Below are 27,617 nucleotides of genomic sequence, written 5' to 3'. Positions count from 1 at the left end.
GGGGTTCCTCAGAGGGTAGCCTGGGCTGAGTTAGAGTTTGACAGCGTACTCTACAATCCTCAAAGCAGGCAAGCACAGTGGTGGCATTAACCATGTGCTGAGTGGAACCTTGCAAGAAGGCATGTACTTCAGAAGCCAGCTGAGAGTGTGATGCTGCCAGCTGTAGGCAAGAGACCCCTGGAGTTTCTGGGAGGGCTGATGTCCCAGGATGCCTGGAACAAGGCATGCAGCCAGAGCGCAGTCAGCCCACGCAGGCGTATAGGAAGGCCAAGTGGATTGTCTTCGTGGAAACAGCTCAGAGTGGCAGCTCCAAATTTTGGACTTTGACTCTATCAGACACTTCTGTGTATTTGTGGTCGATGTGCCCTTTCAGTAGTGACCAGCCTAGATGCAGGATGACTCCTCTAACGCGTGGACGTTTTAAAGATTAGGGCTTCATCATCTTTTGAAATATTTGATATGAAAAAGAGTTCAAGGGGATTCAAAGTTTATTCTCATTATCCTACAAACTTCAGCATTATATTTGTCAATGAAGGAAAAAGAAGAACTATAAATTTTTAAAATACAATTTCAACAGTTGTAAAAAATATATATATGGTTTTACATTTTTGTAGCCTTCTTGGGCAAAGTTTCTCCACAATGGTAATTATCAAGAATGCACATACTCTATGCCCTCATTTAAAAATTTCTGATCAGGAAACGTGTCATTACTTCAAGTATAAAGTCAGATATAAACAAGTCTTGTTCATGGCACCTAGCTGAAATTTCTCCTCAAAAGATTAAAAAAAGAAAATTGGAAGTTTTAGACACATTCAGTATTTAATATATTCCTTAATGCTATGTATATTATATTTATGTTACATAAATAAATATGAAGACATGTTCTCACCACGGCCTTTATTTATATACATAACCAAATCACGCCCACGTTTTTCTAGCACGCTACACGAAGGTTATCATTTTTTTCCCCAGTGTGCTGACGTGAAAAATATTGAAAAGTACTCCCTAAAAGCACCTTTAAATATTCAGCCTTTCTTTTTGCAGGCAAGTCAAATGAGTAGTGGACAGGACATAGTGTGCTGTGTAAGGACCAGCCTGGGCAAAAGCAAAACAGTGAGAGAGGAAGGGTGTTCCCAAAACTACACGAATATCGCAAGGGAGGACTTTCTTTTTAACTCGCTCAAGGCACATAGCTTAATTTTGCAGGGCTGGAAGGAAAAGATCGACAGGTAAAAATTAACCCTCACAAAATTAAAACAAATATTTGTCCTTTATTTCTATCATTTAATCTGTTAAATATGTAAAGTGATGCAACACAACCCCAAAAGGCATGCCCAGCAAGGCCAGGAGGAATTTATGAGGGAAGCCAGGTATTCTGGCTGCCCAGCCACTGCCCTTATCCACCAGCGTGAACCTTCCTTTCAGATCATCTTCTCAAATTATCCATAAGAGAGTTATCCACATACTCAATAAGAAAAATATTTCTAATTATATCCAACCATTCTTAACATGAATGAGATTTATGCGGGGATGCAAGATTGCCAAGACTTTTTTTGCCAAACGATTCCTTTTGACTTAAGAAAGAAGAAGCAGCTGCATAGTTTCCATAGCTATCCATATAAAAGGGCCCTTGGAATGAGGCTGACTCGTCCTGCTTTAAAAAGCTCCAAGGTAAGTGGGAACAGGACCGGCCTTTCAAGAGGGACACTGGCTGGCTACACTGCCCAGTGTCAGCTGCAGCTGCCGGCTGGGGTATTGCTCCTTCCGATACTGCACGCTGTACGTGCATGACTTTTGTTGCCTTCTGTTTACAATAGCAAGTAACGCCACAAACAGGATTTTCGTTTGGCTTTGTTTTCTTTCTGGTTAACTAATCAAGTACTTTTTCCTCTTCTTTTATAGAACTGTCTCACTTCCAGGCTGCATCTTCTCACTTGCTAACAAGGTAAGATTTGGACTAACCAGTCCCTGGAGGAGAAGGCGAGAGAGCCTCTAGGACAGATTTGTGTCATTTAGCAACCTTTGAGAAAGTGCTTGTCTCAGTAAATACCTTAACAGCTGTATTTCAGGAAAGGTGTGGGAGAAGGAGACGGAGGACTTGCCTTTTAGAGCAATGCACCTCGTCTTAGGACTCAGGCACTGGTGGGACGACATTTTTGCAAGAGAATAGTTGTTAATAGAATATTATTTTGTTTCTGTAGGAAAAAAAATCTGCACTAAGATTCCCTGGCTAAAAATCTCAAATTTGATAAAAACGTGTCCTGCTTTTAGAATTCATTTAGCAAACATGATCTCTAACAAATAAGAAGTACCTAGGAAAATGCTTCTTTCACTTCTTTAAAGACTTCTAAAAAGTTACTTTATCCAGTGCTGAGTGTTGTATGAAACCAAAACACTATGAAATTTTTGTCACATAGATAGTAAAGATATTAGTCTGCCCCACTACTACACACTGCATTTCTAAAGAGAGAGACTGGTGGGAAGATGATTAAAATGAGTTTCAAGTAATTTGATCACATAATGACTGAAGTAGCATCCTCTGCTAAACCTTTCATTCTACTGATGCCACCGGCAACCTGCTGACAACACAGAATGGAGCAGCCGGAGCCTGCCTCTTTCGGAAGGAAATGTGGAATAGCAGAGGGAGACTTTAATATGGAAGAATGAGGATAACATCTGCTGTGGCTTTTATCCTCAATTAGTTTAACTGGGTTAAACTGATTAACTGGATTTAATATGCAAAGAAATTATGTTAGAGAAACTCTACTAAGCACCCAGCTTAAAAAAAAAAAAAAAAATAGTAAACAAAATTATAATCCGACCCCCCGCCAAATCCGTTGAACATGAGCACTTCTAGCTGAACATCTCAAGGAGAAAATAAAGTTCTCTTACATTATATGGCAGGAAATGTAATTCTCTTGCATTATAATAAATGACATTTTACAGCTGGTAGCCTCAACTATTTCAATTTGCTTTCTCAGTCATTATTTTAACTTTTCTTTTTCAAAGTGTCTTCACTCTATCTCATGGGTTGTGGATTCAGAAAGGCAATATTATAATCCCTATTCTAAAGATGGAGGAGACACTGAGGCTCAGAAAGATCAAGTGCAACCCAAGATCACAAGCTCCTCAGCAGCATGCGAGGCTACCGCCCAGCCCTCTTACTAGAATGTCATTCTTGAAGGATGAAAGAAGATAAAAAACCACTGTGTACAATGCTGGGTACACAGTGACCCCTGATGCCTTTGAGTCCTTGTAATATGTTTGTTTCAATAACTGTAGCATGGAGTACAGTGCACCTGCCTGATGAAATTTTCAACTGGGCCTATGAGATATCATCAAGATAGGGATTTATGGATATAGATGACAATCCAGAACCTCTACTATGAAATGTTTCATCTCCTTTAGGACCTCTGAGTTCAGCAGCCATGAGTTCAGACCAGGAAATGGCCATTTTTGGGGCGGCTGCTCCTTACCTCCGAAAGTCTGAAAAGGAGCGCATTGAGGCCCAGAATAGGCCCTTTGACGCCAAGATATCTGTCTTTGTGGCCGAGCCCAAGGAAGCCTTTGTCAAAGGGACTATCCAGAGCAGAGAAGGTGGGAAAGTGACAGTGAAGACCGAAGGAGGAGCAGTGAGTAGAGTCCCAGGAGCCAACCACATTCTACTGATGATTTTGTTTGGTCACTCAGTTGACAAACAGTTACCCTTCCTGTTTTCCAGACTCTGACAGTGAAAGATGACCAAGTCTACCCCATGAACCCTCCCAAGTTTGACAAGATCGAGGACATGGCCATGATGACCCACCTGCACGAGCCAGGGGTGCTGTACAACCTCAAAGAGCGTTACACAGCCTGGATGATCTACGTGAGTGCCCCCCCCCACCCCCAAAGTGGGCTCTATCACCGGACCCTGTCAGCTCATTATAGTATAAATGGGTTACAAGTAGTGACTCATTGCGCTTTCACTAGTAACGTAACTAGTTAAAAGGTTCACGATTGCTGTTGTAAGGCACAACCCAACAGCTGGCACTTAATCCTTTGTCTTCTCATCCAAAGCCAGGCAAGGCCATTGTCCACTAGGACTGGGTTTGCCAGAGAGCCCTTGAACAAACACTGGAGCAGCTACTGTTTATATCTCAACCACATGCTTACATCTCCCCTCATCCCCATTCCTGATGCAGAATCATTCAGAAGGAAAATATAAACTCATGTATTAACACTTAAAAATAACGTTTTTAAAGACCAATTTTCACTCCTCCAAAATAACCACAATTTGTATCTCTGTGTTCTGGTCCCTTCCATGTGGAATGCCTCTTTGATGAAGACTTTCCAACTTCCCCAGGCAAAGTTGGATGTTGTGTCCTATTGTTTCTGTCTCTGCAATAACACTGACAATGTTTTTCCACCATCAGTCATTTACGTGTCTGTCTCCTGCATAGACTGGAAGTTCCTCAAGGAACAACATCTCATTTATGTTTCATTCTTAGGGCCTTGTAGAGGCTTTGCACCTAATACAAACTCAGCAGTACTTTCTAATTGAATCTATTATGTTAGGTTGACATTTCTGTATAGGGTTTTCTTGTTTTTTGTTTTCTGTTTTCCGGCCGTACCATACGGCTTGCAGGATCTTAGTTCCCTGACCAGGGATCGAACCCGCGCCCCCTACAACGGGAGCTCAGAGTCCTAAGCACTGAACCGTCAGGGAATTCCCGTCATTTCTGTATAGTTTAGCCGCTGCTGCTATTCAGCTGGACAACACCTACACAAGTGTACCTGGTGTTCAGAGTCAGCATCCGTTCTGATTGGTTGGTACTTATCCTAGACCAGTTGTCAAAGATTTTGGAAATCCGTCTGTTGTAATCATAATGTATTTACATCATTTTGTGTTCTGCATCTTTATAACTCAGTAGTATTTTACAAATATTTCCCCAGTATTGCTGCATACCTTCATGTGTGCCTTTTTAAATGCCTGGATCATAGTATCTTAAGAAGATTTTCCATAGTTCACCTAACTATTCCATGTTGCTGAGTATTTAGGTACCAAATTTATGTTTTTATGAATTTGAATGTCTTAATGCCACAAAGGAAATATATGCCCATTTTCTAAACTACAGTAAAAATGTCTTATACTACATTTAAAAAACCCCAAAACTTTGGAGCTCCTGCTATGTGAAAATCACTGTGACAAATCCCAGGAGGAATAATGAGAAGTCTAAGCTACAGTCCCTTCCCTCAAGGATTCTGCTGTCTTGCTGAACCTTTCAACTAGTTTTCGTGCTGATGCCTTGAAGACATGTAGAGCACTTAATTAAAGTGTTCCTTTTAGTGAAAATTCATTTAATGAGTGAATTGCACAAATCACAGGAAAGGTGTTCGGCTAGTTATTCTTTCTTATTCCCTTGCATAGACCTACTCGGGCCTCTTCTGTGTCACCGTCAACCCCTACAAGTGGCTGCCGGTGTACAACCCCGAGGTGGTGGCTGCCTACCGAGGCAAAAAGCGCCAGGAGGCCCCGCCCCACATCTTCTCCATCTCTGACAACGCCTATCAGTTCATGCTGACTGGTGAGTTGGATGTTTTGTGCATCTTTTTAGAACAGAACCATAGGAGAAAAAGACTCTACCCGTCTCAGCACACTCTTTGAGGTGGTCCCCTAAATGCTATTGCCCTTTGCCCAGAACCGACCTAAACACACTCCAGATTTTAAGGTGTATCTGGTATTGAAACAGTTATACCGTACATCTTAGTCCTAGAATATTGTCTCAGCTAGGTCAATCTAAGGTACAACGGCACCCTGGGGAAAGGGCTGAAAGATTTCCCCTTCAGAGAGAGTAAAACATCAAAATGAACTTTTACTTTCCCTAAAAAATATGACTAAGGCCATGATTATCTCCAAAGCTACCACCTTTACCATATCTACTCCTTCTCACGCACTAAAAATATCTCTAATGCCTATTTTTCATTACTTCTTGTACCTACAATAAACATGCTACTAACTTTTGTCATCTAAATCCACCTGAAAACCCAAAAGTCCACTTCCGGTGAGTATTTAGTGGTGGAGTATAAAAAGAGAAAGTCTGCTGCTTCTTTGCAGCGTTCTGTTTCAATGGTAGTCTGTATACTAATGTGCGGAGGGAGCCACAGGGAGCAGGAGACAGGGGTGCTGGAGAAGGTGCTAGGCCTAGGGCCACCAAGTCCTCGGGATTGCTGGAAAATACTAAGTCCATGCCATTTTATGTACTTTCCATTTACAAATACTGGGTTGGCCAAAATGTTCGTTCAGGTTTTTCCATAAGATGTTAGACAGTATTGACCGTCCTTAATTTCTCTTTTGTAGACCGAGAGAATCAGTCAATCCTGATTACGTAAGTAGATTTGATGCTTTCTTTTCATGACTGCAATAGCTACCAGCTTTGGGACCTCTACTGACTTGGTTTTTATTTGACAGCGGAGAATCCGGGGCTGGGAAGACTGTGAATACGAAGCGTGTGATCCAGTACTTTGCAACAATTGCAGTCACTGGAGAGAAGAAGAAGGAGGAAACTGGCAAAATGCAGGTGGGTCTGACTGGCGTGTCAGAATCAAGACTGGCAGGGCGTGCAGGAAGCCCCAGATGTGAGGACTGTTCTTGCCTTTGCAGGGCACTCTGGAAGATCAAATCATCAGTGCCAACCCCCTGCTGGAGGCCTTTGGCAACGCCAAGACTGTGAGGAATGATAACTCCTCTCGCTTTGTAAGTCTCTTGGACACTATTACAGACACTGCTCACTGGTCAAAATTTATGGGATGTTTGTGAATACATTCTCTGAGTCTTTTTCATTCCATTCCAATTTCATTATATTATACCATGGTTCTTTCCTTTTCCTCTGAGCATGTAATAACATGGATCCAAGTCCTGTCTAAAAAGATATATGACCCTATATCTGAGTTCTTATCTTTCACTATTTACAATTATCCACAATTTTTAAATTTTAAAGATAAAATTATTTTACCTAAAAAATAGGAGATAACACCTTTTTCTACCTGAAACAAACTGTCTCTGAATTGATTTAATATTAAAATGTTAGCACTTCAAGTGTTTTGAGTTTCTCAAAGATTTGATATGATTCAAAAACAAAGTAGTAATGTCAATTTTTCTTTCAAGGGTAAATTCATTAGAATCCACTTTGGCACTACAGGAAAACTGGCCTCTGCTGATATTGAAACATGTAAGTGCTTGGATATACTTTGCAATCATTTCTGTTTCTTATGACCTATAATATTGACTAAAATTTTCATCTCATATGAATTTTTACATTTTTCCTCTTTGTTATTTATTTCCTTCCAGATCTGTTAGAGAAGTCTAGAGTTACTTTCCAGCTTAAAGCTGAAAGGAGCTATCATATTTTTTATCAGATCACATCAAACAAGAAACCAGAACTAATTGGTAAGAAATGTCATAATTCCTTTTCAAAATTACTACACCCGCACCTAGCAATGCCTGGTCCAACTCAGTATTCCACGATGGAATTTTGTCAACTGTACACATTGTCTTGATTTTGAAAACAGCTTTGTAAGTTTGGTAAAAATTTATGTGTGCTCATTATAAAAATTCAAAGGGAAAACTGAAAATAACACCTCCAAATCCTATCACTATGAAAATAATCACTATAAACACTTGGATGAATATCATTCCAGTCATTTTCTGTAGATATATCTTTACAAATAGATACATACATACAGTAACTGGAATCACAGTTACATGCTCTTCCGTAATCTCTTTTTTTCATTGAGCAATAACATATCATGGCTTTTTCCATCCCAGTGCCTTAGAAATCTGTTATTTTAGTGAAGAGGATATTTCATTTCTGCCTACCTTTGCTCTGTTCCATGTACTTAGAAATGCTTCTGATTACCACCAACCCATATGATTTCCCATTCGTCAGTCAAGGGGAGATCAGCGTGCCAAGCATTGATGATCAGGAAGAACTGATGGCCACAGATGTAAGTAGAACACAAGAAAATTAGAATGATTATTCGGGGTCAGAGCAACGGTCCCGCTAGATAAATACTCAGTTTCTCGTAGAAATCACAAAAGAAGATTCAAAGATGGGCATGGATGTGCCACCTGGAGTCAACTGAAAAGACCGGATGTGCCCCCGCAACATCTCACTTTCCCGTGATAGTCTTTTAAAAGAGCTATCCTTTCTGAATTTCCCTAAACCATTTTTTTATAATCTACTTGCATTAAATCCATACCACCTCTCAAAATAATAAGTTTACTATCCTTGTTCTCTATTTTAAGTTTACTTTTTGCATCTTCAGAGGGTATGCACCTGTGATTCCAATGCTCTGTGCCGGCTTCTAGTTGACTAGCTCCCTAGACACCCAATCTAAGGAGTTCCTTGCTCCCATCGGTACTGGCAGTTTCCTCAGTCTGACCAACAAATCAGGAATTATCCAAATGTGAACTACTAATGGTAAACATGTGGATCATAACCTGACAGTTATTCTACTGGTTGTGTTGGCAGAGTGCTATTGATATTTTGGGCTTTACTAATGAAGAGAAGATCTCTATCTACAAGCTCACGGGGGCTGTGATGCATTATGGAAACTTGAAATTCAAGCAAAAGCAGCGTGAGGAGCAAGCGGAGCCAGATGGCACTGAAGGTATCAACTGAGTCATCCACCTGACTTCACGTTTGTTTGAAAATAACACTCTTTTTTTTTTTTTAATTATTTATTTATTTTTGGCTGCATTGGGTCTCCGTTGCTGCGTGCGGGCTTTCTCTAGTTGCAGTGAGCAGGGGCTTCTCATTGCGGTGGCTTCTCTGTTGCAGAGCACGGGCTCTAGGCACGCGGGCTTCAGTAGTTGTGGCACGCAGGCTCAGTAGTTGTGGTTCGCGGGCTTAGTTGCTCCGCGGCATGTGGGATCTTCCCAGACCAGGGATCGAACCTGTGTCCCCTGCACTGGTAGGTGGATTCTTAACTACTGCGCCACCAGGGAAGCCCAAAAATCACATTCTTAACTTGTTACCCTTGAGCTTTCCTGGGAGGACAAATTCATTTCCAAGAATTGCATTTGAAAGTAGACCTAGAGAAGATATGTGCGGCGTGGGTATTAGGCATATGTTCCTACAATTTCTGAAGTTCTTTAGGGAACACAACCCATAACCAAGGTCTTGAACTTAGTGAAAAAAATGGACAAGAATACTCAAAAAGATATTCTGAAAACACTGCACAAAATGCCTGTAGCTTAAAAAAAATTTTTTTTATTTGAGGAAGTGGGTTGCTTTGGGCCATAATAACATCATTCTATCCTTTCTTCCTTTCAGTTGCTGACAAGGCAGCCTACCTCCAGTGTCTGAACTCTGCTGACCTGCTCAAAGCCCTCTGCAACCCCAGGGTCAAGGTCGGCAATGAGTACGTCACCAAAGGCCAGACTGTAGAGCAGGTAGGTGCATAATTCAAATTCACAGCCAGGGATGCAAGCATTTTACGGTCCTCTATGAACCTCAAGGGATACACCTTTGTCTTTCAAGGTGTACAATGCAGTGGGCGCCCTGGCCAGAGCCGTCTATGATAAGATGTTCCTGTGGATGGTCGCCCGCATCAACCAGCAGCTAGACACCAAGCAGCCCAGGCAGTACTTCATCGGGGTCTTGGACATCGCTGGCTTTGAGATCTTTGATGTGAGTTGGTAGTACGTTGCTAAGGGGTTTTTACAGTAAAGCAATGGAAACATCAATAAGAAGAAATCTGTGACTATTATAACCTTTTATTACCCATGTCAAAAAGTTATGCTAAAATTTAGAAGACAGTGATTGGGCAGCTAATCATTTATCGTAGTGGCAATCCCACTTCTATGAGGAATAAGCTACTTAATGAGGACTCTTTAACTTGCTACATGATCCAAAGGGAGTCAGGAATTAGGTTGCTGTAGTGAGGGGTTTAAAAATCCCACAATGCAAAGTGGAGTTAATATAAAAATATCAAAATAAACCTGTGCAGTGCATAATATGCTCTGAATATATGGTAGGGAAACCATTCAGAAACACTTAGGCAGGTAGTAAGAGCTGAGAAAAGGTCAGTAATTCAGAGTCAGCATTAATAAATTCAATGCAAGGAACTCTTCATTCTCATCAATGTGATATGGGATAAAAACTCATATTTGATTATAAAACACATTTTTCCTGCTTATAGTTTTAAAGAAGTTTATCTTTTTCTAATTATAAATGTAAAACTTAGGCATGGCAGAAATTATGGAAAATCAAGGAAAAGGAGTCCATGTTAATTCCACTATTTATATCTAGTTAATGTTAACATTTTGGCTTTTAAAAAAATATGAGTGTGTATTAATATACTGTACATAATATTTGGAATCTTGATTGTTTTCGCTTCACATCGAAGAGTAAGGGTAGCAATTCCTGCTCTCTTGTTGCAGCGCTGACCGTGATGGCTTCCACACGATACACTCCTCCCAGTCAGCTTCTAATGGGTTTCAAATTAGCTGTTAAATGAGTCAATAGAAAATGCAGAAGACGATGGGAATAAACATGGAATGATTAAGTAGGAACTCAGAAAACACCTGAGTCAATTTAAGCAAGTGCAAGAAAAGAGAATTAATAATAACGATGATTTAGGATTTTGTATAAAATGGCAGCAGAGAAAACAGTAGATTTCACAGCCCCCCAAGAATTTTGATACCCATAATCTAAAGGCTAGTCTACATTTTTAAATTAAAAAGCCCTATATCTTAAAATGCTCAATTTGCTAAGAGAAAAGTAAACACATCTGTTTATTTAGTTCAACAGCCTGGAGCAGCTGTGCATCAACTTCACCAACGAGAAACTGCAACAGTTTTTCAACCACCACATGTTCGTGCTGGAGCAGGAGGAGTACAAGAAGGAGGGCATCGAGTGGACGTTCATCGACTTCGGGATGGACCTGGCCGCCTGCATTGAGCTCATCGAGAAGGTCCGTTTCAAGTTTTGGAAACTATGTTTTGTGAGAACTAAATTATTCATTGCACCTTGTTTAATTCTATAGACAAAGAAAAATGCTTATATAGAATTGTAACTTTGTGTTTTGTGGTCTGCTTTCAGCCTATGGGCATCTTCTCCATCCTGGAAGAGGAGTGCATGTTCCCCAAGGCCACAGACACCTCCTTCAAGAACAAGCTGTATGAACAGCATCTTGGAAAGTCTGCCAACTTCCAGAAACCCAAGATGGTTAAAGGCAGGAGCGAGGCCCACTTCTCCCTGGTGCACTACGCCGGCATCGTGGATTACAACATCACTGGCTGGCTGGACAAGAACAAGGACCCCCTGAACGAGACCGTGGTCGGGCTGTACCAGAAGTCTGCACTGAAAACTCTAGCTCACCTCTTCTCTGGGGCTCAAACTGCTGAAGGAGGTAATGCTCAAAAAAATCCCAACATGCTCTCCTGATATTACAAAATGTGATGTTAGATTGAGGCTAGTGATATCATAGCCCAGGCTGAAGTGTTGCAGGGCCAAATCTATTGTGCCTCCAAGTCCTGAGTAAGTAGGCTGCATTGTGATTATACGTTCACGCCAGCACTGACGGAGGCCCTACTGCAAAGAGTCAGAAAGGAACTTTCAACATCTCAACCAATGAAAAGGCTTGGCTTCTATGATTCTCTCCTGCTTTTTCCTCCATATCTGCTGGTTGGTTATTGAGTACCACTGAAAAGTGGATGCAAACTTGGTTGACGTATAAGATTCATTCAGGCTCAAACAGAGAGGTCATCTGTGTTGGAAAAATGTTCCATCTGAGCACAGAAATCAACAAATAGGCAAGAAATAGCCCTGTCAATTCAAAACTATGTTTGAATGACACCTTGTCTTATTTTTTCTCCAGAGGCGAGTGGTGGTGGGATGGCCAAGAGACATGGTAAGAAGAAGGGCTCTTCTTTCCAGACCGTGTCTGCCCTTTTCAGAGTAAGAGAAACTATTTTTGACACTCTCTTGTTATTTTGGGAGTTTGCTTTTAAAAGCACAAAGTCTTCTCTCCACCAGTCATTTAGGAAAGCACTGACCTTAACTAATGGCTTCTGTTCAGCTAGCTTTGAAGAGAAGAGCTTTAAATTACTCGGAAATGATCAGGTCATCTTTCATGCTAAGCCAAATAATAACAAATATTTTATAGGAAATGTTATAAAACGTAATGCTCTGCTATGCATAATCTAGTTGAGTCTTGGAAATAAGCAATGGTGGGCTTCCTTGGTGGCGCAGTGGTTGAGAATCTGCCTGCCGATGCAGGGGACACGGGTTCGAGCCCCGGTCTGGGAAGATCCCACATGCCGCGGAGCAACTGGGCCCGTGAGCCACAACTACTGAGCTCGCGCGTCTGGAGCCTGTGCTCCGCAACAAGAGAGGCCGCGATAGTGAGAGGCCCGCGCACCGCGATGAGGAGTGGCCCCTGCTCACGGCAACTAGAGAGAGCCCTCACACAGAAATGAAGACCCAACACAGCCAAATAAATAAATTAATTAAAACAAACAAACAAACAAACAAACAAACAAAAACCACAGGTGTCCAGCCTGCAAACAGTCATTTGGAAAAAAAAAAAAAAAAAGCAATGGCATGTGCTCAAAGAGACTTAAATCATCAGTAGGACTAATGAAAATCTACCAGCTAAGCTTTAAGGAACCTAATATGGTATCCATGTTCATAATCTAGTCACTTCTCAATTTAACTGGTAGGAAGGATTGTTCCCCGTATAGATAATCTTTATGCCGTAAAAGTTGATAGAGTTGGAAAGGGGAAGCTATATATTATGAGAATAAGTCCAAATGTCATGCAGGCTTGTATTTCCTTCCTGGAGAGCCTCAGAGTTTGGTAGGAGAAAGGGTGACCATCCAGGATGGGAAGGCAATGGCTTTGTAAATGTCCATGAGTGGCCAGGCACAGGGGTGGGAAGGAGGACGGTGCTTGTAAACGCTGAGAAGAATCACCTGACAGCCTGCTTTGTATGTGTAACTCCTGCCAACTCAAGTGGAGAAGGAGGTATTGAGGAGGAAACTGCATCTCAGGAGAAGATGACCAAGGTGGTACCTTAAGTTAAAACGGTCCGGAAGGATCATTCAACTCGGCCACGGACATTGACTTTATAGACATCACCAGATGCTCATAACCATGTCTAAATCTCAGATAACAGGATTTTCCCTGATCCTACAGGAGAATCTGAACAAGTTGATGACCAACCTCAGGAGTACCCATCCTCACTTTGTGCGGTGCATCATCCCCAATGAAACGAAAACTCCTGGTACGAAGTTCTAGAGTGGAAGCACAAAGCATGACTGCCAGACCGCCTTTTAACAAAACTCTGCAGTGAAGTAAACGTGGTGGGTTTTTTTTAGGCGCCATGGACCATGATCTTGTCCTGCACCAGCTGAGGTGCAACGGCGTGCTGGAGGGCATCCGCATCTGCAGGAAGGGGTTCCCAAGCCGAATCCTGTACGCGGACTTCAAACAGAGGTCAGACTCTCCTAATTGCGGTGGTTCCTGGGGTTTAGTATAGATATATTTAGTGCAAGCAGAACAATTTAGTGAGAAACATGCCTTTGCTATTTTCAATTTGCTCCAAAAAGAGGAAAAAATTATAAGCCTCAAAACACCTTTAAAACACAGATATACCACATACTAAGCACTCTAGAGACTTTTCACTGGATTTACCATGCTCCTGGCCTAGCTCATAGATGTCTACATCAACTTCAATAATTATGAGAACAACCATTTTTGAGTGCTTAGTATGCTTGGATTACTTCACTTAATCCTTCCAAAAACCCAGCAGAGGTAAGCACTATCAATAGCAAATGCATCTACCAAGGATAATATGTTACATTTTACTGGTCATCTACACACTAACGTGAACAAAGTTGTAGAATACTTTCCTGAGAACAGGGTCTGACGAGGCAGAAAGGAAAGTTGCAACTGTGCAGGAAGGTAAAATGGAATAAAAATAGACAGTAGATACTAGATTGACCATCTATTGTATACAATGTCCTTCCTGTGAAGAAAGAATCATTGTTTTAAAGCTCTGGGTTTTTTAAATGGATCATTTAACACTTAGCTACTACTAGTCTCATCAGTAAACCAAGTTTTAAAAAACTATATTTACTTTACCAGATACAAGGTATTAAATGCAAGTGCAATCCCTGAAGGACAATTCATTGACAGCAAGAAGGCTTCTGAGAAGCTCCTTGCGTCCATCGACATTGACCACACCCAGTATAAATTTGGTCACACCAAGGTAATAGTCTCCAAGGCCCACCAGACACTATGCCTGTCCCTTTGAAGTCTATGTAAAGTTTCTGATCTGCAACTCTGCCCACACACAGGTCTTTTTCAAAGCTGGCCTTCTGGGGCTCCTAGAGGAGATGCGAGATGACAAGCTGGCCCAGCTGATTACTCGAACCCAGGCCAGGAGCAAAGGGTTCTTGGCAAGAGTGGAGTACCACAGGATGGTGGAGAGGAGGTATACAAACATATTGCTTGTCGAGTCACATCCTTCAGAAGCATATTTGAGGTGGCTTACAGTTAAGGCTCAGATATGATAAGGCCACCAGAGTAAGAAGGGATGAATAAGAGTCTGATGCTGAAGTGGAGATATACATGTACCAGAAAAGTTAAGGTAGGAATCATCACCACGGAATGCATCGAATGCTTGGGCTAAAAATTAAAAAAGAGAGGGAAGCATAATAAAAAAGAGAGAGAGATGTGTAGGTCTTATCTAACAAGAGAAAACATACCACTGAGTAAGCAGAGACAAAGTGTTGCCCTAGCATTTGCTTCTAATATGAATTTACTGGGTAGATCATTAAATAAGATACACTGAACTGCACAGCAGACAGTACTTTCAACAGTGGTTTTACTCAAGATGCAGAAACAACTTCATCTGATCATTTCTATTATTGAATTATTATGATTTGAATTATTAAGGGCAAAAGAGGTGACAAAAATTTTTTCAGTAAGTTAATACAATTTCACCGAGGTACCTGGCACTTTAGTGATCGAATTTGATGCAGGGACAGAGTTCTAAGACTACGAGTCAGGTGTCTCAAACTGCAGAACGCGTATGAACGGGATCCATAGGGAGAAATGCATTTTATACTGCCACCTGTATATCCATGCATACATGTATGTGTGTGTAAATATATAAATAATTTACATGGAACAGATTTTCTATCACCTGTAGTTCTGCTAATATCTTTTACTGTATTCTATTTCATTAAAAATAATAAGTTTGGTCATGAACCTATATATATACTTATATATATAGATATATATAGATATATATTGGGGCAATTAATTGCCCGTGTATGAAGGTAATTAATTTTTAAAAATAATTTAGATTAAAACAAATGTGATGAGATTAGAGTAGAATGCAAAAATCATACAACATTAAAATATAAAACCAGAGATTTTTCAAAGAAATTCTGAGTTTTTAATGAGTCCCTTTATCCCATGCCCCACATCCCTGAGGGGTCTGGTTCCCCCTTCACTGCTCTCAGTGGCATTCACATAGGAAAGTTTGCGAAGCACTAAAGCAGAGCGGTACTTCTCAAAGGGTGGTCCTTGGACCTACACCATCAGCATCTCTTGCGAACTTGTTAAAAATGCAAATTTTAGGCCCCACCTCATATCTGCAGAATCTGAATCTCTGGGGAAAGGGTCCAGGAACCAGTATTTGATGAGATGAGGTCATCAAGACATTAGATGAGGGACTTCCCTGGTGGCGCAGTGGTTAAGAATCCGCCTGCCAATGCAAGGGACACGGGTTCGATCCCTGGTCTGGGAAGATCCCACATGCCGCGGAGCAACTAAGCCCATGCACCACAACTACTGAGCCTGTGCTCTAGAGCCCGCGATCCACAACTACTGAGCCTGCGTGCCACAACTACTGAAGCCCGTGTGCCTAGAGCCTGTGCTCCGCAACAAGAGAAGCCACCGCAATGAGAAGCCTGCGCACCACAACGAAGAGTAGCCCCCGCTTGTCACAACTAGAGAAAGCCCACACGCAGCAACGAAGACTCAACGCAGCCAAAAAAATAAAATAAATTTAAAAAACACGAAGTTAGACGATTCTTATGCACACCAAAGTTTGAGAAGCACCAACGTAGAGAAAGGAATGATTAACGAGTCCTTGACCACCATCCCCAAATATAAGTTCTTTCATCTGTGCTTTTGAAAGTAGGTGAGGAACATGGTGGAGGGCAGAACCTCCAACTCTCACTGCCAAGATTTCATCTCATTTCATCATCCACACGATATCTAATTTGCATCAATTAAATTTCAGGGAGTCTCTCTTCTGCATCCAGTACAACATCCGAGCCTTCATGAACGTCAAGCACTGGCCCTGGATGAAACTCTTCTTCAAGATCAAGCCCCTGCTGAAGAGTGCGGAGACGGAGAAAGAGATGGCCACCATGAAGGAAGAGTTCCAGAAAACCAAAGATGAACTTGCCAAGTCAGAGGCAAAAAGAAAGGAACTGGAGGAAAAATTGGTGACTCTAGTACAAGAGAAGAATGACCTGCAGCTCCAAGTTCAGGCTGTAAGTAGTGGTATCATCCTGTGTCCTGCTAATCAGGACGCAAGCGCTATGACTCTAGCCACAACGAGAGGCAGTGAGTTGGGTAGTCAGTGTGAGAGACACTCACTGGAGGGAGAAGGTTAAAGCACTCTGATGGTACTAATGAAGTCCTTATTCCTTCATCACCCAATAAGTGCCCCCAAACCAGAACCAGGGCAATGAGCTAGAACTGACCATTTTCTTCCATTCTGTACAATTTCATTAAAACTACAGGGTTTACAACTTCTTTTCCCTATGAAGACAGTCCTTGAAAGTGATTTTAACACGAAGCTAGCCCAAATAAAATATTAAGGAGAGGATAGCATGGAGAGAGTGATTTGTTTTCTCTGAAACATCCCTGAACTTCTAGGTGTCTATGGGTCTTAAATCACAGCATGTATAGCTGACAAATGACAGTATTCTACATCAATTTTTATTGAATTATTGTTTGTTATTGATCTCCAAAACTGAGATTTGCTCTTTCCAATCCATCTCCATAGTCAGTGCCGTATCACATCACACCCGGATTGCTGCATCAGTACCTAACTTGCTCTGCCTACCCCCAACTCTCTCCCTCCATCCAGCCTGCTGCTACTCTCAAACCAAGTATTTTAGAATTGCTTCCATCAACTCTGAAATGTAATTTATGAGACTGTCTTTCACTTGGAGTGAACTGAATTGGTCTGGTATAATTTACTCATCACAAAACCATATGTTTTTCCTGCTGATTAAGATTGGTCTCTTCTGTCAAGTTTGGGCGGTGTAATAATTCCTTCTTTTAGATTACAGAAGGGAAAAGAACTGTTTTTCTGTCCCCACCCCTTCCAAATCTATCCTGAATTCTCTTCTCTTGTCCATAGGGAATCACTTAGACTCTGTCCTACACCACTATACTCACCACCTGGCTATCTGCAGCACATTTTATTCTTTTATGTATTCGAAGACTGATATGGAGGCTCACTGATGAATGTATCTATCAATTTCTCTCTCATTTCCTGTCCACCCCCAACCCTCTTAAGTAGAAACATAGGTTGCTAGGAATTTCTTGATCACTTTATGCCTCAAATAGAATTTAGAGCATCTTAACCAGGATCATCCTCCACGACTACAATGGGAAATAATTCAGTAGCGGCTACATCCAGAATTTCTCCTGCTGGAATCCTTTCTCTCCTCCTGATCCTTCTCCCAATAAATTCATTTCTAAAAGACCAAATCCTACCCATTCTCAAAGCCCAACTCAAATGCCACTTCATTCATGAAACCATATCTGATACAACTTCTCTGATCTCTTATGTCACTAATTGGTTTCTGAATTAATGGTAGCTTGTTGGGGTTAAGTTTTCTAATCTACTGTAGAATATACTCTTCTCAAGGAACAGGACAATATCTGATACATTTTGTTTTTCTCACAATGTGGAGCGTCCTGAATCACACACAGCAGGTGGTTCATAAAAGTTTAAGCCAAAGAACCAATAGTGGTGATTTACACCGTTATCATTGTGAAATACTTCATTCTTACTTCCCAATTTTGATTTTGTTTCCAATTCAAGGAAGCTGAAGGCTTGGCTGATGCAGAGGAAAGGTGTGACCAGCTGATCAAAACCAAAATCCACCTCGAGGCCAAAATCAAGGAGGTGACTGAGAGAGCTGAGGATGAGGAAGAGATCAATGCTGAGCTGACGGCCAAGAAGAGGAAACTGGAGGACGAATGTTCGGAACTGAAGAAAGACATAGATGACCTTGAGCTGACACTGGCCAAGGTTGAAAAGGAGAAACATGCCACGGAAAATAAGGTAGGAAACGTATACAAGGAAAGTTTACTTTTTTATTATTATTAGGGGATACAAGCATAAAACTGAAGCCACCAAAATGTAACATGTAATGCAAAGTGTTTTTTACTTCCTAAGGTGAAAAACCTCACAGAAGAGATGGCAAATCTGGATGAAACCATCGCAAAGCTGACCAAGGAGAAGAAGGCCCTCCAGGAGGCCCACCAGCAGACCCTGGATGACCTGCAGGCAGAAGAGGACAAAGTCAACACTCTGACCAAAGCTAAAACCAAGCTAGAGCAGCAAGTGGATGACGTAAGTCTAGGATTATCAAGGAAATTATTTTCTTTGAAAGGAAGCTAAGCAATCCTTTTGACTCAACATTATTTGTATTTAGCTTGAAGGGTCTTTGGAGCAAGAAAAGAAACTTCGCATGGACCTAGAAAGAGCTAAGAGGAAACTTGAAGGTGACCTCAAGTTGTCCCAAGAGTCCATAATGGACATTGAAAATGAAAAACAACAACTTGATGAAAAGCTCAAAAAGTAAGTATGAAAGAATTGCTTATGAACTTGCTTCCAATGTTGCATATGAACTCAACTGTTATCCTTTGCTACTTTTCAAAAAGGAAAGAGTTTGAAATCAGCAATTTGCAAAGCAAGGTTGAAGATGAACAAGCACTTGGCATTCAACTGCAGAAGAAGATCAAAGAGCTGCAAGTAAGTTCATATTTCCATCAGTCTGGCTCAAAGAGGCACAGTTATGACATAAAAAAGCTAAAATTGAGCTTTTCCCCACTGCCAGGCCCGCATCGAGGAGCTGGAGGAGGAGATCGAGGCAGAGCGGGCCTCCCGTGCCAAAGCAGAGAAGCAGCGCTCAGACCTCTCCCGGGAGCTGGAGGAGATCAGCGAGCGGCTGGAAGAGGCCGGCGGGGCCACTTCAGCCCAGATTGAGATGAACAAGAAGCGGGAGGCCGAGTTCCAGAAAATGCGCAGGGACCTGGAGGAGGCCACCCTGCAGCACGAGGCCACGGCGGCCGCGCTGAGGAAGAAGCACGCGGACAGTGTGGCCGAGCTGGGGGAGCAGATTGACAACCTGCAGAGGGTCAAGCAGAAGTTGGAGAAGGAGAAGAGTGAGATGAAGATGGAGATTGATGACCTTGCTAGCAACGTAGAAACGATCTCTAAAGCCAAGGTACCGCAGTCTGAGAAATTGTCATTTACAACAATGACCCTTTATGTGCATGTCACAGTTTGCACAGGCCCCTTCACACAAAACATGTCATTTGTTTTTTTGTAGTAATCCAGGAGGTAAGCAAGAAAGATATTAGTATTTGTATTATTTCCACTTAATCATATGAAGAAACTAATATTCAAAGAAGTTAAGCACATCGGCCCCATGACACTACTAACAAATGACAGCACCAGCAGTGAGCATAGGTTGTGAGTGTTCTCTTGTTCTCCAACTGGAGAACACAGGTCTCCAAAATTCTCAATTATCCAATAAGCAAAGTTTCATTGTACATAAAAACAATCAAGTATTTATAAACATGCTTTTAGAAAATGTGCCATTCAATTCTCACAAAATCTTAAATTTAGTACATGATCTTTAAATTTTTTATTATAGGCATACCTCAGAGATACTGCGGGTTTGGTTCCAGACCACCACAATGAAGCAACTATCAAAATAAAGCAAGTCACACAAATGTCTTGGTTTCCCAGTGCATGTAAAAGTTATGTTTACGCTATTCAGTAGCCTATTAAGTGTGCAATAGCATTATGTCTAAAAAAATATACATCCCTTAATTTAAAAATACTTTATTGCTAAAAAAGTGCTAACCATCATCTGAGCCTTCAACGAGTCATAGTAGTAACATCAAAGATCACTGATCACAGATCACCGTAACAAATATAATAATGAAAAAGCTTGAATATTGTGAGAATTACCAAAATGTGATGAGAAACATGAAGTGGGCAAATGCTATTGGGAAAATGGCACTGACAGACTTATTGGACACAGGGTTGCCACAAACCTTCAATTTGTAAAAAAACAAAAAACAAAAACAAACAAACAAACAAAAAAAAACGCAGTATCTGTGAAGAGCAGCAAAATGAGGTATGCCTGGAATACTGAACAAAGCTTCACAATCAGCTTTTTAAAAACCCCAATGTATAGTTTCATCTTAGGACAGCAATCATAAAATATATAGAAAAAATTCTAATACATCGTATTACATATAAGAAAATTTATTTTATATGTCAAAATAAATATTTTTCTGTTTTAGAAGAAACTGCAGCCATAGCAAAATATTATTAAAATGTCTTCATTTGCTTCTTCTACTTTTTCTCTCGCAGGGAAACCTAGAGAAGATGTGCCGCACCCTGGAAGACCAACTGAGCGAGCTGAAATCGAAGGAGGAAGAGCAACAGCGGCTGATCAGTGACCTGACAACCCAGAGGGGACGCCTGCAGACGGAATCTGGTAACTCTCTCCTCTATGAGGCCTAGAAGTGGAGATGATGTGGTCAAAAACAACTGATATGGTGATGTGAGAGCCTAGTAAAAGCAACCGAGAACGTGTGTGATTCAGCGAACAGCTCAGGCTCTCACCCTACATGCAAGGTCACCTGGGGACAATGCAGGAGATGAAGACTTCCATAGGACTGGGCCAAGCTCTGCTCCACAAAGGCCTTGAGGATTTGGTCACATGGAGGGGATGCTTGGGATCAGGAGTCGCTCCAGCATGGGTCCAGGGCTTCTGTTTTAGACCAAGCTTCTTTTTATCTAGATCAGAGTGAACCAAATTCCTGAATAGGGCAATGGATAACCTAGTCCCTCAAAAGTCTTATGAAACAGGGACAATGTAGAATTAGACATTTTAGCTACCTTCTCTGACAGTTATCAACAGGTTTTGCACAATATTATATAACCCTGAAAGAATCAGTTATGGAGAGAACAAAGAGAATTTAAGCTGTATTTATTCATTCAGGTTAATATGTAAGTTTCACCATAAAAATCAGAAATTTGACATTAGCATGAAGGTGTCAACAGAGAATTCAATCATCTGAGTACTCAACTGGAAGGCGGTGTTGAGAGTTTAAACTTATTTCTAATATGGGCTTGCAAAACTTTTTCTTTGCTTTAAAGAGTGGTGCCATTTCTTTTGCCTATCAGGTGAACTTTCACGTCAGCTAGATGAAAAAGAATCTTTGGTGTCTCAGTTATCAAGGGGCAAGCAAGCATTTACTCAACAGACTGAGGAATTAAAGAGGCAACTTGAAGAGGAGATAAAGGTAACTATCGTTGTAAGACTCATTTTTTTCCCCTAACCTGACCCTAATTGGAGTCCATTACACCAACTTTAAAAAGGTTTTGAAACTTAAGAATTAAACAATTAAATATCCAGTAAAAAGAAGGTGTAAACTACCTCCACAGGCCAAGAACGCCCTGGCCCACGCCCTGCAGTCCTCCCGCCACGACTGTGACCTGCTGCGGGAACAGTATGAGGAGGAGCAGGAATCCAAGGCTGAGCTGCAGAGGACGCTGTCCAAGGCCAACAGCGAGGTGGCTCAGTGGAGGACCAAGTACGAGACGGACGCCATCCAGCGCACAGAGGAGCTGGAGGAGGCCAAGTATGTGCGCAGATAGGAGAGAATGTGCAGAGAACGCTGGATGTTGAATCAGAAAGACACAACCTTTGAAGATTCAGTGAATTAGCCCACAAACGTTCATTAGTTAGCTCCTATTTGCCAGGGACTATCAGGCCCTGAGAATAAGACATGAATAAAGCAAACACCATCACGACCCTCCTAGCCTCAAATCTAGTTAAGAAAACAAAGAATAACAAGTAATTATACAGATAATCAGCCTTATTGCTGGTTGTCAAGCACACCAAGCTCATTGCTGCTTCAGGGATTTGCAGTTGTTGGCCCCTCTGTGTCTGGAATACTCTCCCCCCAGATCTCCCTCTGGCTCACTCTGACTTCTTTTAGATCTTGACTCAAACGTTACCTCCTTGGAGAGGACTTCCCTAAGTATCTAGAATAGTTGGCCACGCCGTACTCCATTTTATTTTCCTTCACTGCACTTACATCTGCAATATGTTGTTATGCGTTTTCTCACTTGCTTATTGTTTCTCACTTGTTTGGAAGCTTCATGAGGCAGGGACCTTTTCTGTCCCGTTCACTGCTGTATACTCAGCATCTGGTTCATAAAAGCAGCTCATCAATATTTGTTGAGTGAATGAATGGATATTTTTAATATGAAGTTCCCCATACTTTTCAGCATGGTAATAGTTCATAATTCTTGGTTTGGTTCACTTCTTTCTACAAACATACATAATCTTCAAGGAAGAAGCTGGCCCAGCGGCTGCAGGCTGCTGAGGAACATGTAGAAGCCGTGAACGCCAAATGCGCTTCCCTTGAGAAGACGAAGCAGCGGCTCCAGAATGAGGTCGAGGACCTCATGCTCGATGTGGAGAGGACAAACGCTGCCTGCGCAGCTCTGGACAAAAAGCAAAGGAACTTCGATAAGGTAGTCTCTACAGCAGCCTCTGCTCTCCACCATTGTCCTCTATCCTTTCCAGGAGGTAACCACTCTCGGTGGGTGTTTCAGGTCCTGGCAGAATGGAAACAGAAGTATGAGGAAACTCATGTCGAGCTCGAGGCTGCTCAGAAGGAGGCCCGCTTTCTTGGCACTGAGCTGTTCAAGATGAAGAACGCCTACGAGGAGTCCTTGGATCAGCTAGAAACTTTGAAACGAGAGAACAAAAACTTGCAGCGTGAGTCCCTTTCACTTTCAATAATTTTCATGCCTTGGAGGAACCTTCCTCTTATGTCCTCTGTCTGATCAAACCTCTACCTGTCTTTACCCAAACAACAGAGGAGATTTCTGACCTCACTGAGCAGATTGCAGAAGAAGGGAAACGTATGCATGAACTGGAGAAAATAAAGAAACAAGTGGAACAAGAAAAGTCTGAAATTCAGGCTGCTTTAGAAGAAGCAGAGGTACAAGTCAAAAATGTGCATTGTAAACAGATTCAAAAAAAAAATTAGGACTAGCCACATATATTGAACAGAAAAAGAAACAGCACAAAATTAGTGGAAGGAACATGTGCAGAAAAACTTCTGAATGCTTCCATTCCCTGCTAATGTCACCCCTTGCTGTCATTAAGGCATCTCTTGAACACGAGGAGGGAAAGATCCTGCGCATCCAGCTGGAGTTGAACCAAGTCAAGTCTGAAGTTGACAGGAAAATCGCTGAAAAGGATGAGGAAATTGACCAGCTGAAGAGGAACCACATTAGAGTCGTGGAGACCATGCAGAGCATGCTGGATGCTGAGATCCGGAGCAGAAATGATGCCATCAGGCTCAAGAAGAAGATGGAGGGAGACCTCAACGAAATGGAAATCCAGCTGAACCACGCCAACCGCACGGCTGCTGAGGCCCTGAAGAACTACAGGAACACCCAAGCCATCCTCAAGGTAAATGGGCTCAGGAGATGGTCCCAGGGCAGTCGGGGTGACTGCAGTCCTGAGAACAAGGTGTCTCAATGATCGTTCATTCCACAGGATACCCAGCTCCACCTGGATGATGCTCTCCGGGGCCAAGAGGACCTGAAGGAGCAGCTGGCGATCGTGGAGCGCAGAGCCAACCTGCTGCAGGCCGAGATCGAGGAGCTGCGGACCACCCTGGAGCAGACGGAGAGGAGCAGGAAGATGGCAGAGCAGGAGCTCCTGGACGCCAGCGAGCGCGTCCAGCTCCTGCACACCCAGGTGGGATTCAGCACAAAGAATTCACCTTCAGTAAATGCTTACACCCCAGAAAACATAAGCTTGATTTTTTTTATATGACAGTCAGGTTTTATACTTCTACCAAATTTTCAATGCATTACTGAGAAATCTTTCACTGTTTCATTTTGTACATATTATTATAGATTACTTCCTAAAATATTCTAAGGCTTCCCATATTCTTTTGTGTTAATATCGTTACTGACCCTGGTTATCAATATTGACATATTTATTGTGGAAAAGTGAAATATTCAAACATCTGTTCTAATTTTGTCCCTGTGAGTGGTCTCATTGGTAAATGGTGGTTATAAAATTATAAAGCTATTTGGTCTAATTATGAACTATGTACTTGAAAATGCTAAATATTCTATAACATTTCTATTTTAATTAATTGTATTGCGTAGCAAAATAATATTAAAGGGCATTTGACTTGCAAATTTTTATCTGAAATTATTTTCAAGAAAAATGTTTTTTGAAAAGTACCACTAAGTAGTTTAGTAACATGATTAAAAGAACATATAACTTACTTTTAAACAGAACACCAGCCTGATCAATACAAAGAAGAAGCTGGAGACAGACATCTCCCAAATGCAAGGAGAGATGGAGGACATTATCCAGGAAGCTCGCAACGCAGAAGAGAAGGCCAAGAAGGCCATCACTGATGTGAGCAGAGGGCCACATAGGGGTGGTCAAACTACAGTCTTGATGGGCTACCTCAGCTCTCTCAACTGGTTTTGTTTTACTGCTAATTAGGCGGCCATGATGGCTGAGGAGCTGAAGAAGGAGCAGGACACCAGCGCCCACCTGGAGCGGATGAAGAAGAACCTGGAGCAGACGGTGAAGGACCTGCAGCACCGCCTGGACGAGGCTGAGCAGCTGGCCCTGAAGGGCGGCAAGAAGCACATCCAGAAGCTGGAGGCCAGGGTGGGTCTCTCAATATCTATCTATTTCCATTTGTTCCCAATGCCTTACTGGATCAAAGTTCTTAAGAGCCTACTCATTCGCAGGTGCGTGAGCTGGAAGGAGAGGTTGAGAGTGAGCAAAAGCGTAGTGCGGAAGCTGTCAAGGGCCTGCGCAAATACGAGAGGAGAGTGAAGGAACTCACCTACCAGGTACAGCAACAGTTTTTATCAGCTAAGCACTCCTTGCGTATACAGGAAACAGTCACATGCGATGATACAAGAGTCATGTGCTTTTGAAGTAAGGCCCTGTGGTTTTTATCATCTTTCAGACGGAAGAAGATCGGAAAAATATACTCAGGCTTCAGGACTTGGTAGATAAACTTCAGGCAAAAGTGAAATCTTACAAGAGACAAGCTGAGGAGGCTGTAAGTATCCTTAAGACAGAGGGAAGGGAGAAGTCCTCTGTTAAGAAAAACTAATAAATAAATAATTAGATTTACTATTTACTTCTTGTAGTAAATAAGCTGTTTGCTTCATAGAAGACTGTGTACTTCTTAGAAACGTTTGCACATTTTTTAACTTATTGCTTACTATTTGTAATACTAACAGATTGATTTTTAAAGTTAACATTCAACCCACAAAGAAACCTCAAAAAATTTCAAAGCAGAAATAATACAGGCCACATTCTCTAGCCACAGTGTGATAAAGTTGTAAAGTAATGAGAACATATAAACAAAAATTTCCAAGCACTTAAATGTTAAAAAGCTAACTTTCCTAAAAAACGTTTGGATTAAATTAAATAAAAACATAATTACTGAATAATTTTTAACTGTAAACAAAATTTCAAGGAAGATGAGACATTTATAAGCCTAGAATGTAACCAAAGCCGTCCTTGAAGGACAATTCATTGCTTTATATGCTTTCATCATGAATCAAGAATTTTAAAAAATGAAGAAAACTGACAGTCCAATAAAGAAATCATAAATAATAATAAAATAACAAAAGTAAGAGGTGTTGATAAAGATAAAGGTAGAAATTAATGAATTAGAGTATTCTATTGTCTAATTTGATAATCTCACTAACATCTAGGGAAGTAATAAAATAAATACACTTATAACTAGATTAATCAAGGAAAAAGTGAGAGAAAATACAAACTCACAACAATACAAATGAGAAATGGGACAAACCATACAGGTAGAAAGGTTATTTTTTAAATGGAAAATATAAATCTGTTAAGACAGTTAAAATCTTAAAGAAATATGAGAATATAATTTACTAAGTTGGCTGAATAAGTTATTTCAGAAATACTTCTGAAAATGGACTCAGGTCCAGATATGTCTTTCAAAATTTCAAGGAACAGATAATCCCTGAGCTATGTAAGCCATTCCAGAGCATGGGAAAAGATGAAAAGCTTTCCAAATCATTTTAAGAAGCTTGCATAACCCGCATACCAAAACCTGTCCAAAAGAGAACAGGGGGGAAGACACTGAAGGCAGTTTTATTCATGAGTATAGTTATAGCAACCCTTACTTTTATTAAGGAGACTGTCGGGACTTCCCTGGTGGTCCACTGGTTAAGACTCCGTGCTCCCAATGCAGGGGGCCTGGGTTTGATCCCTGGTCAGGGAACTAGATCCCACATGCGTGCCGCAACTAAGAGTTCACATGCCACAACTAAGGAGCTCGCCTGGTGCAACTAAGACCCGGTGCAACCAAATAAAAATAAATAAATATTAAGGAGACTGTCCATCAGTGATTAAATAGGCTTAATTCCTACAAAGTAAGGATTACTTAATATTAAGGAGTCTGTCAATAGAATCATTACATCCAAAGTAGGAGAAAAAAAGTGATTGTTTTGAAATGTGCCACAATGATATATGATAAAATTCAACATTTATTTCAATATAAAGAAGCTATTAAGAAATTCATCCTTAATGATAAAGAATATCTAACTCGAGCGAATAGTCATCTTCCAGCAAGCATTAACAAGCATGATTTTATCCTTGCCTTCTTCTCTGCTCTTATATTTTTCTTACTCTAATTGTGGTACATATTTTTTTTCCACCTTTTGGTTGCAAAAGTAGAGTTGCGATGATTTATGAGACACGAAGCCCCAAATAAATCATAAAGTTAATTTCAATGATAAGCAAAATTCAGAAGGTGGTAAGACAATAAGGTTTCCCGCTGGGTATTTTAACTTTTCTGCAGATGGCAAGTCCTTTCTTCCCTTAGGCCTACAGAGTCTAGAAAGATGCCCAGTATCGGTGCCTTACAATTCCATTTTTATTCTCAGGAGGAACAATCCAATACAAATCTATCTAAATTCCGCAAGCTCCAGCATGAACTGGAGGAGGCCGAGGAAAGAGCTGACATTGCCGAGTCCCAGGTCAACAAGCTGCGGGTGAAGAGCCGGGAGGTTCACACGAAGATCATAAGTGAAGAGTGACCATGTCCTGACGCTATGGAATGACTGGAGAGAGGCACAAAATGTGAAGTCTTTGGTCATTTCTCTCTGTAATTATTGTCTATCCTGCCCTACTGCAAAAGAAGTAAAGAGCACAGGGCACTGTGCAAGCAATATCCTTA

At 41.3% G+C, this 27,617-nt stretch overlaps 1 protein-coding gene across 2 annotated transcripts; it reads left to right on the top strand.

Annotated features, from left to right (window-relative positions):
* Positions 1 to 1,657: 1,657 nt before the first annotated feature.
* On the top strand, positions 1,658 to 27,617 carry LOC137755054 (myosin-2). Of its 2 annotated transcripts, none has more exons than XM_068531011.1 (40): positions 1,658 to 1,671; positions 1,903 to 1,945; positions 3,409 to 3,632; positions 3,722 to 3,865; positions 5,408 to 5,564; positions 6,338 to 6,365; positions 6,449 to 6,557; positions 6,641 to 6,733; positions 7,145 to 7,208; positions 7,328 to 7,426; positions 7,880 to 7,983; positions 8,511 to 8,649; positions 9,315 to 9,433; positions 9,522 to 9,671; positions 10,786 to 10,956; positions 11,085 to 11,394; positions 11,863 to 11,942; positions 13,182 to 13,269; positions 13,364 to 13,481; positions 14,133 to 14,256; positions 14,345 to 14,481; positions 16,303 to 16,558; positions 18,127 to 18,369; positions 18,484 to 18,660; positions 18,743 to 18,888; positions 18,972 to 19,062; positions 19,148 to 19,537; positions 20,698 to 20,824; positions 21,517 to 21,635; positions 21,778 to 21,974; positions 22,692 to 22,875; positions 22,957 to 23,122; positions 23,224 to 23,348; positions 23,516 to 23,824; positions 23,912 to 24,115; positions 24,668 to 24,793; positions 24,884 to 25,054; positions 25,138 to 25,242; positions 25,362 to 25,457; positions 27,325 to 27,617. In XM_068531011.1, exons 3-40 carry the CDS (start codon positions 3,429 to 3,431, stop codon positions 27,475 to 27,477), a joined length of 5,823 nt encoding a protein of 1,940 aa, XP_068387112.1. In that variant the 5' UTR covers positions 1,658 to 1,671; positions 1,903 to 1,945; positions 3,409 to 3,428; the 3' UTR covers positions 27,478 to 27,617. The 2 variants fall into 2 exon arrangements, with proteins under 2 accessions (XP_068387112.1, XP_068387111.1); XM_068531010.1 differs by lacking the exon at positions 1,658 to 1,671 and adding an exon at positions 1,693 to 1,779.

This window comes from Eschrichtius robustus, chromosome 20 (assembly GCF_028021215.1).
Source record: "Eschrichtius robustus isolate mEscRob2 chromosome 20, mEscRob2.pri, whole genome shotgun sequence".
Classification (NCBI taxonomy): Eukaryota; Metazoa; Chordata; class Mammalia; order Artiodactyla; family Eschrichtiidae; genus Eschrichtius; species Eschrichtius robustus.
The sequence above is the reverse complement of the archived record's forward strand: the minus strand, read 5'-3'. Positions and strand labels throughout refer to the sequence as shown.

Bases quoted from the DNA above. Each gene is read 5' to 3' on its own strand.
- LOC137755054 (XM_068531011.1), top strand. From the start codon at position 3,429: ATGAGTTCAGACCAGGAAATGGCCATTTTTGGGGCGGCTGCTCCTTAC. The intron at 21,636-21,777 runs GTAACTATCGTT...CTACCTCCACAG, and splicing joins AACTTGAAGAGGAGATAAAG to GCCAAGAACGCCCTGGCCCA. The intron at 25,055-25,137 runs GTGGGTCTCTCA...ACTCATTCGCAG, and splicing joins TCCAGAAGCTGGAGGCCAGG to GTGCGTGAGCTGGAAGGAGA.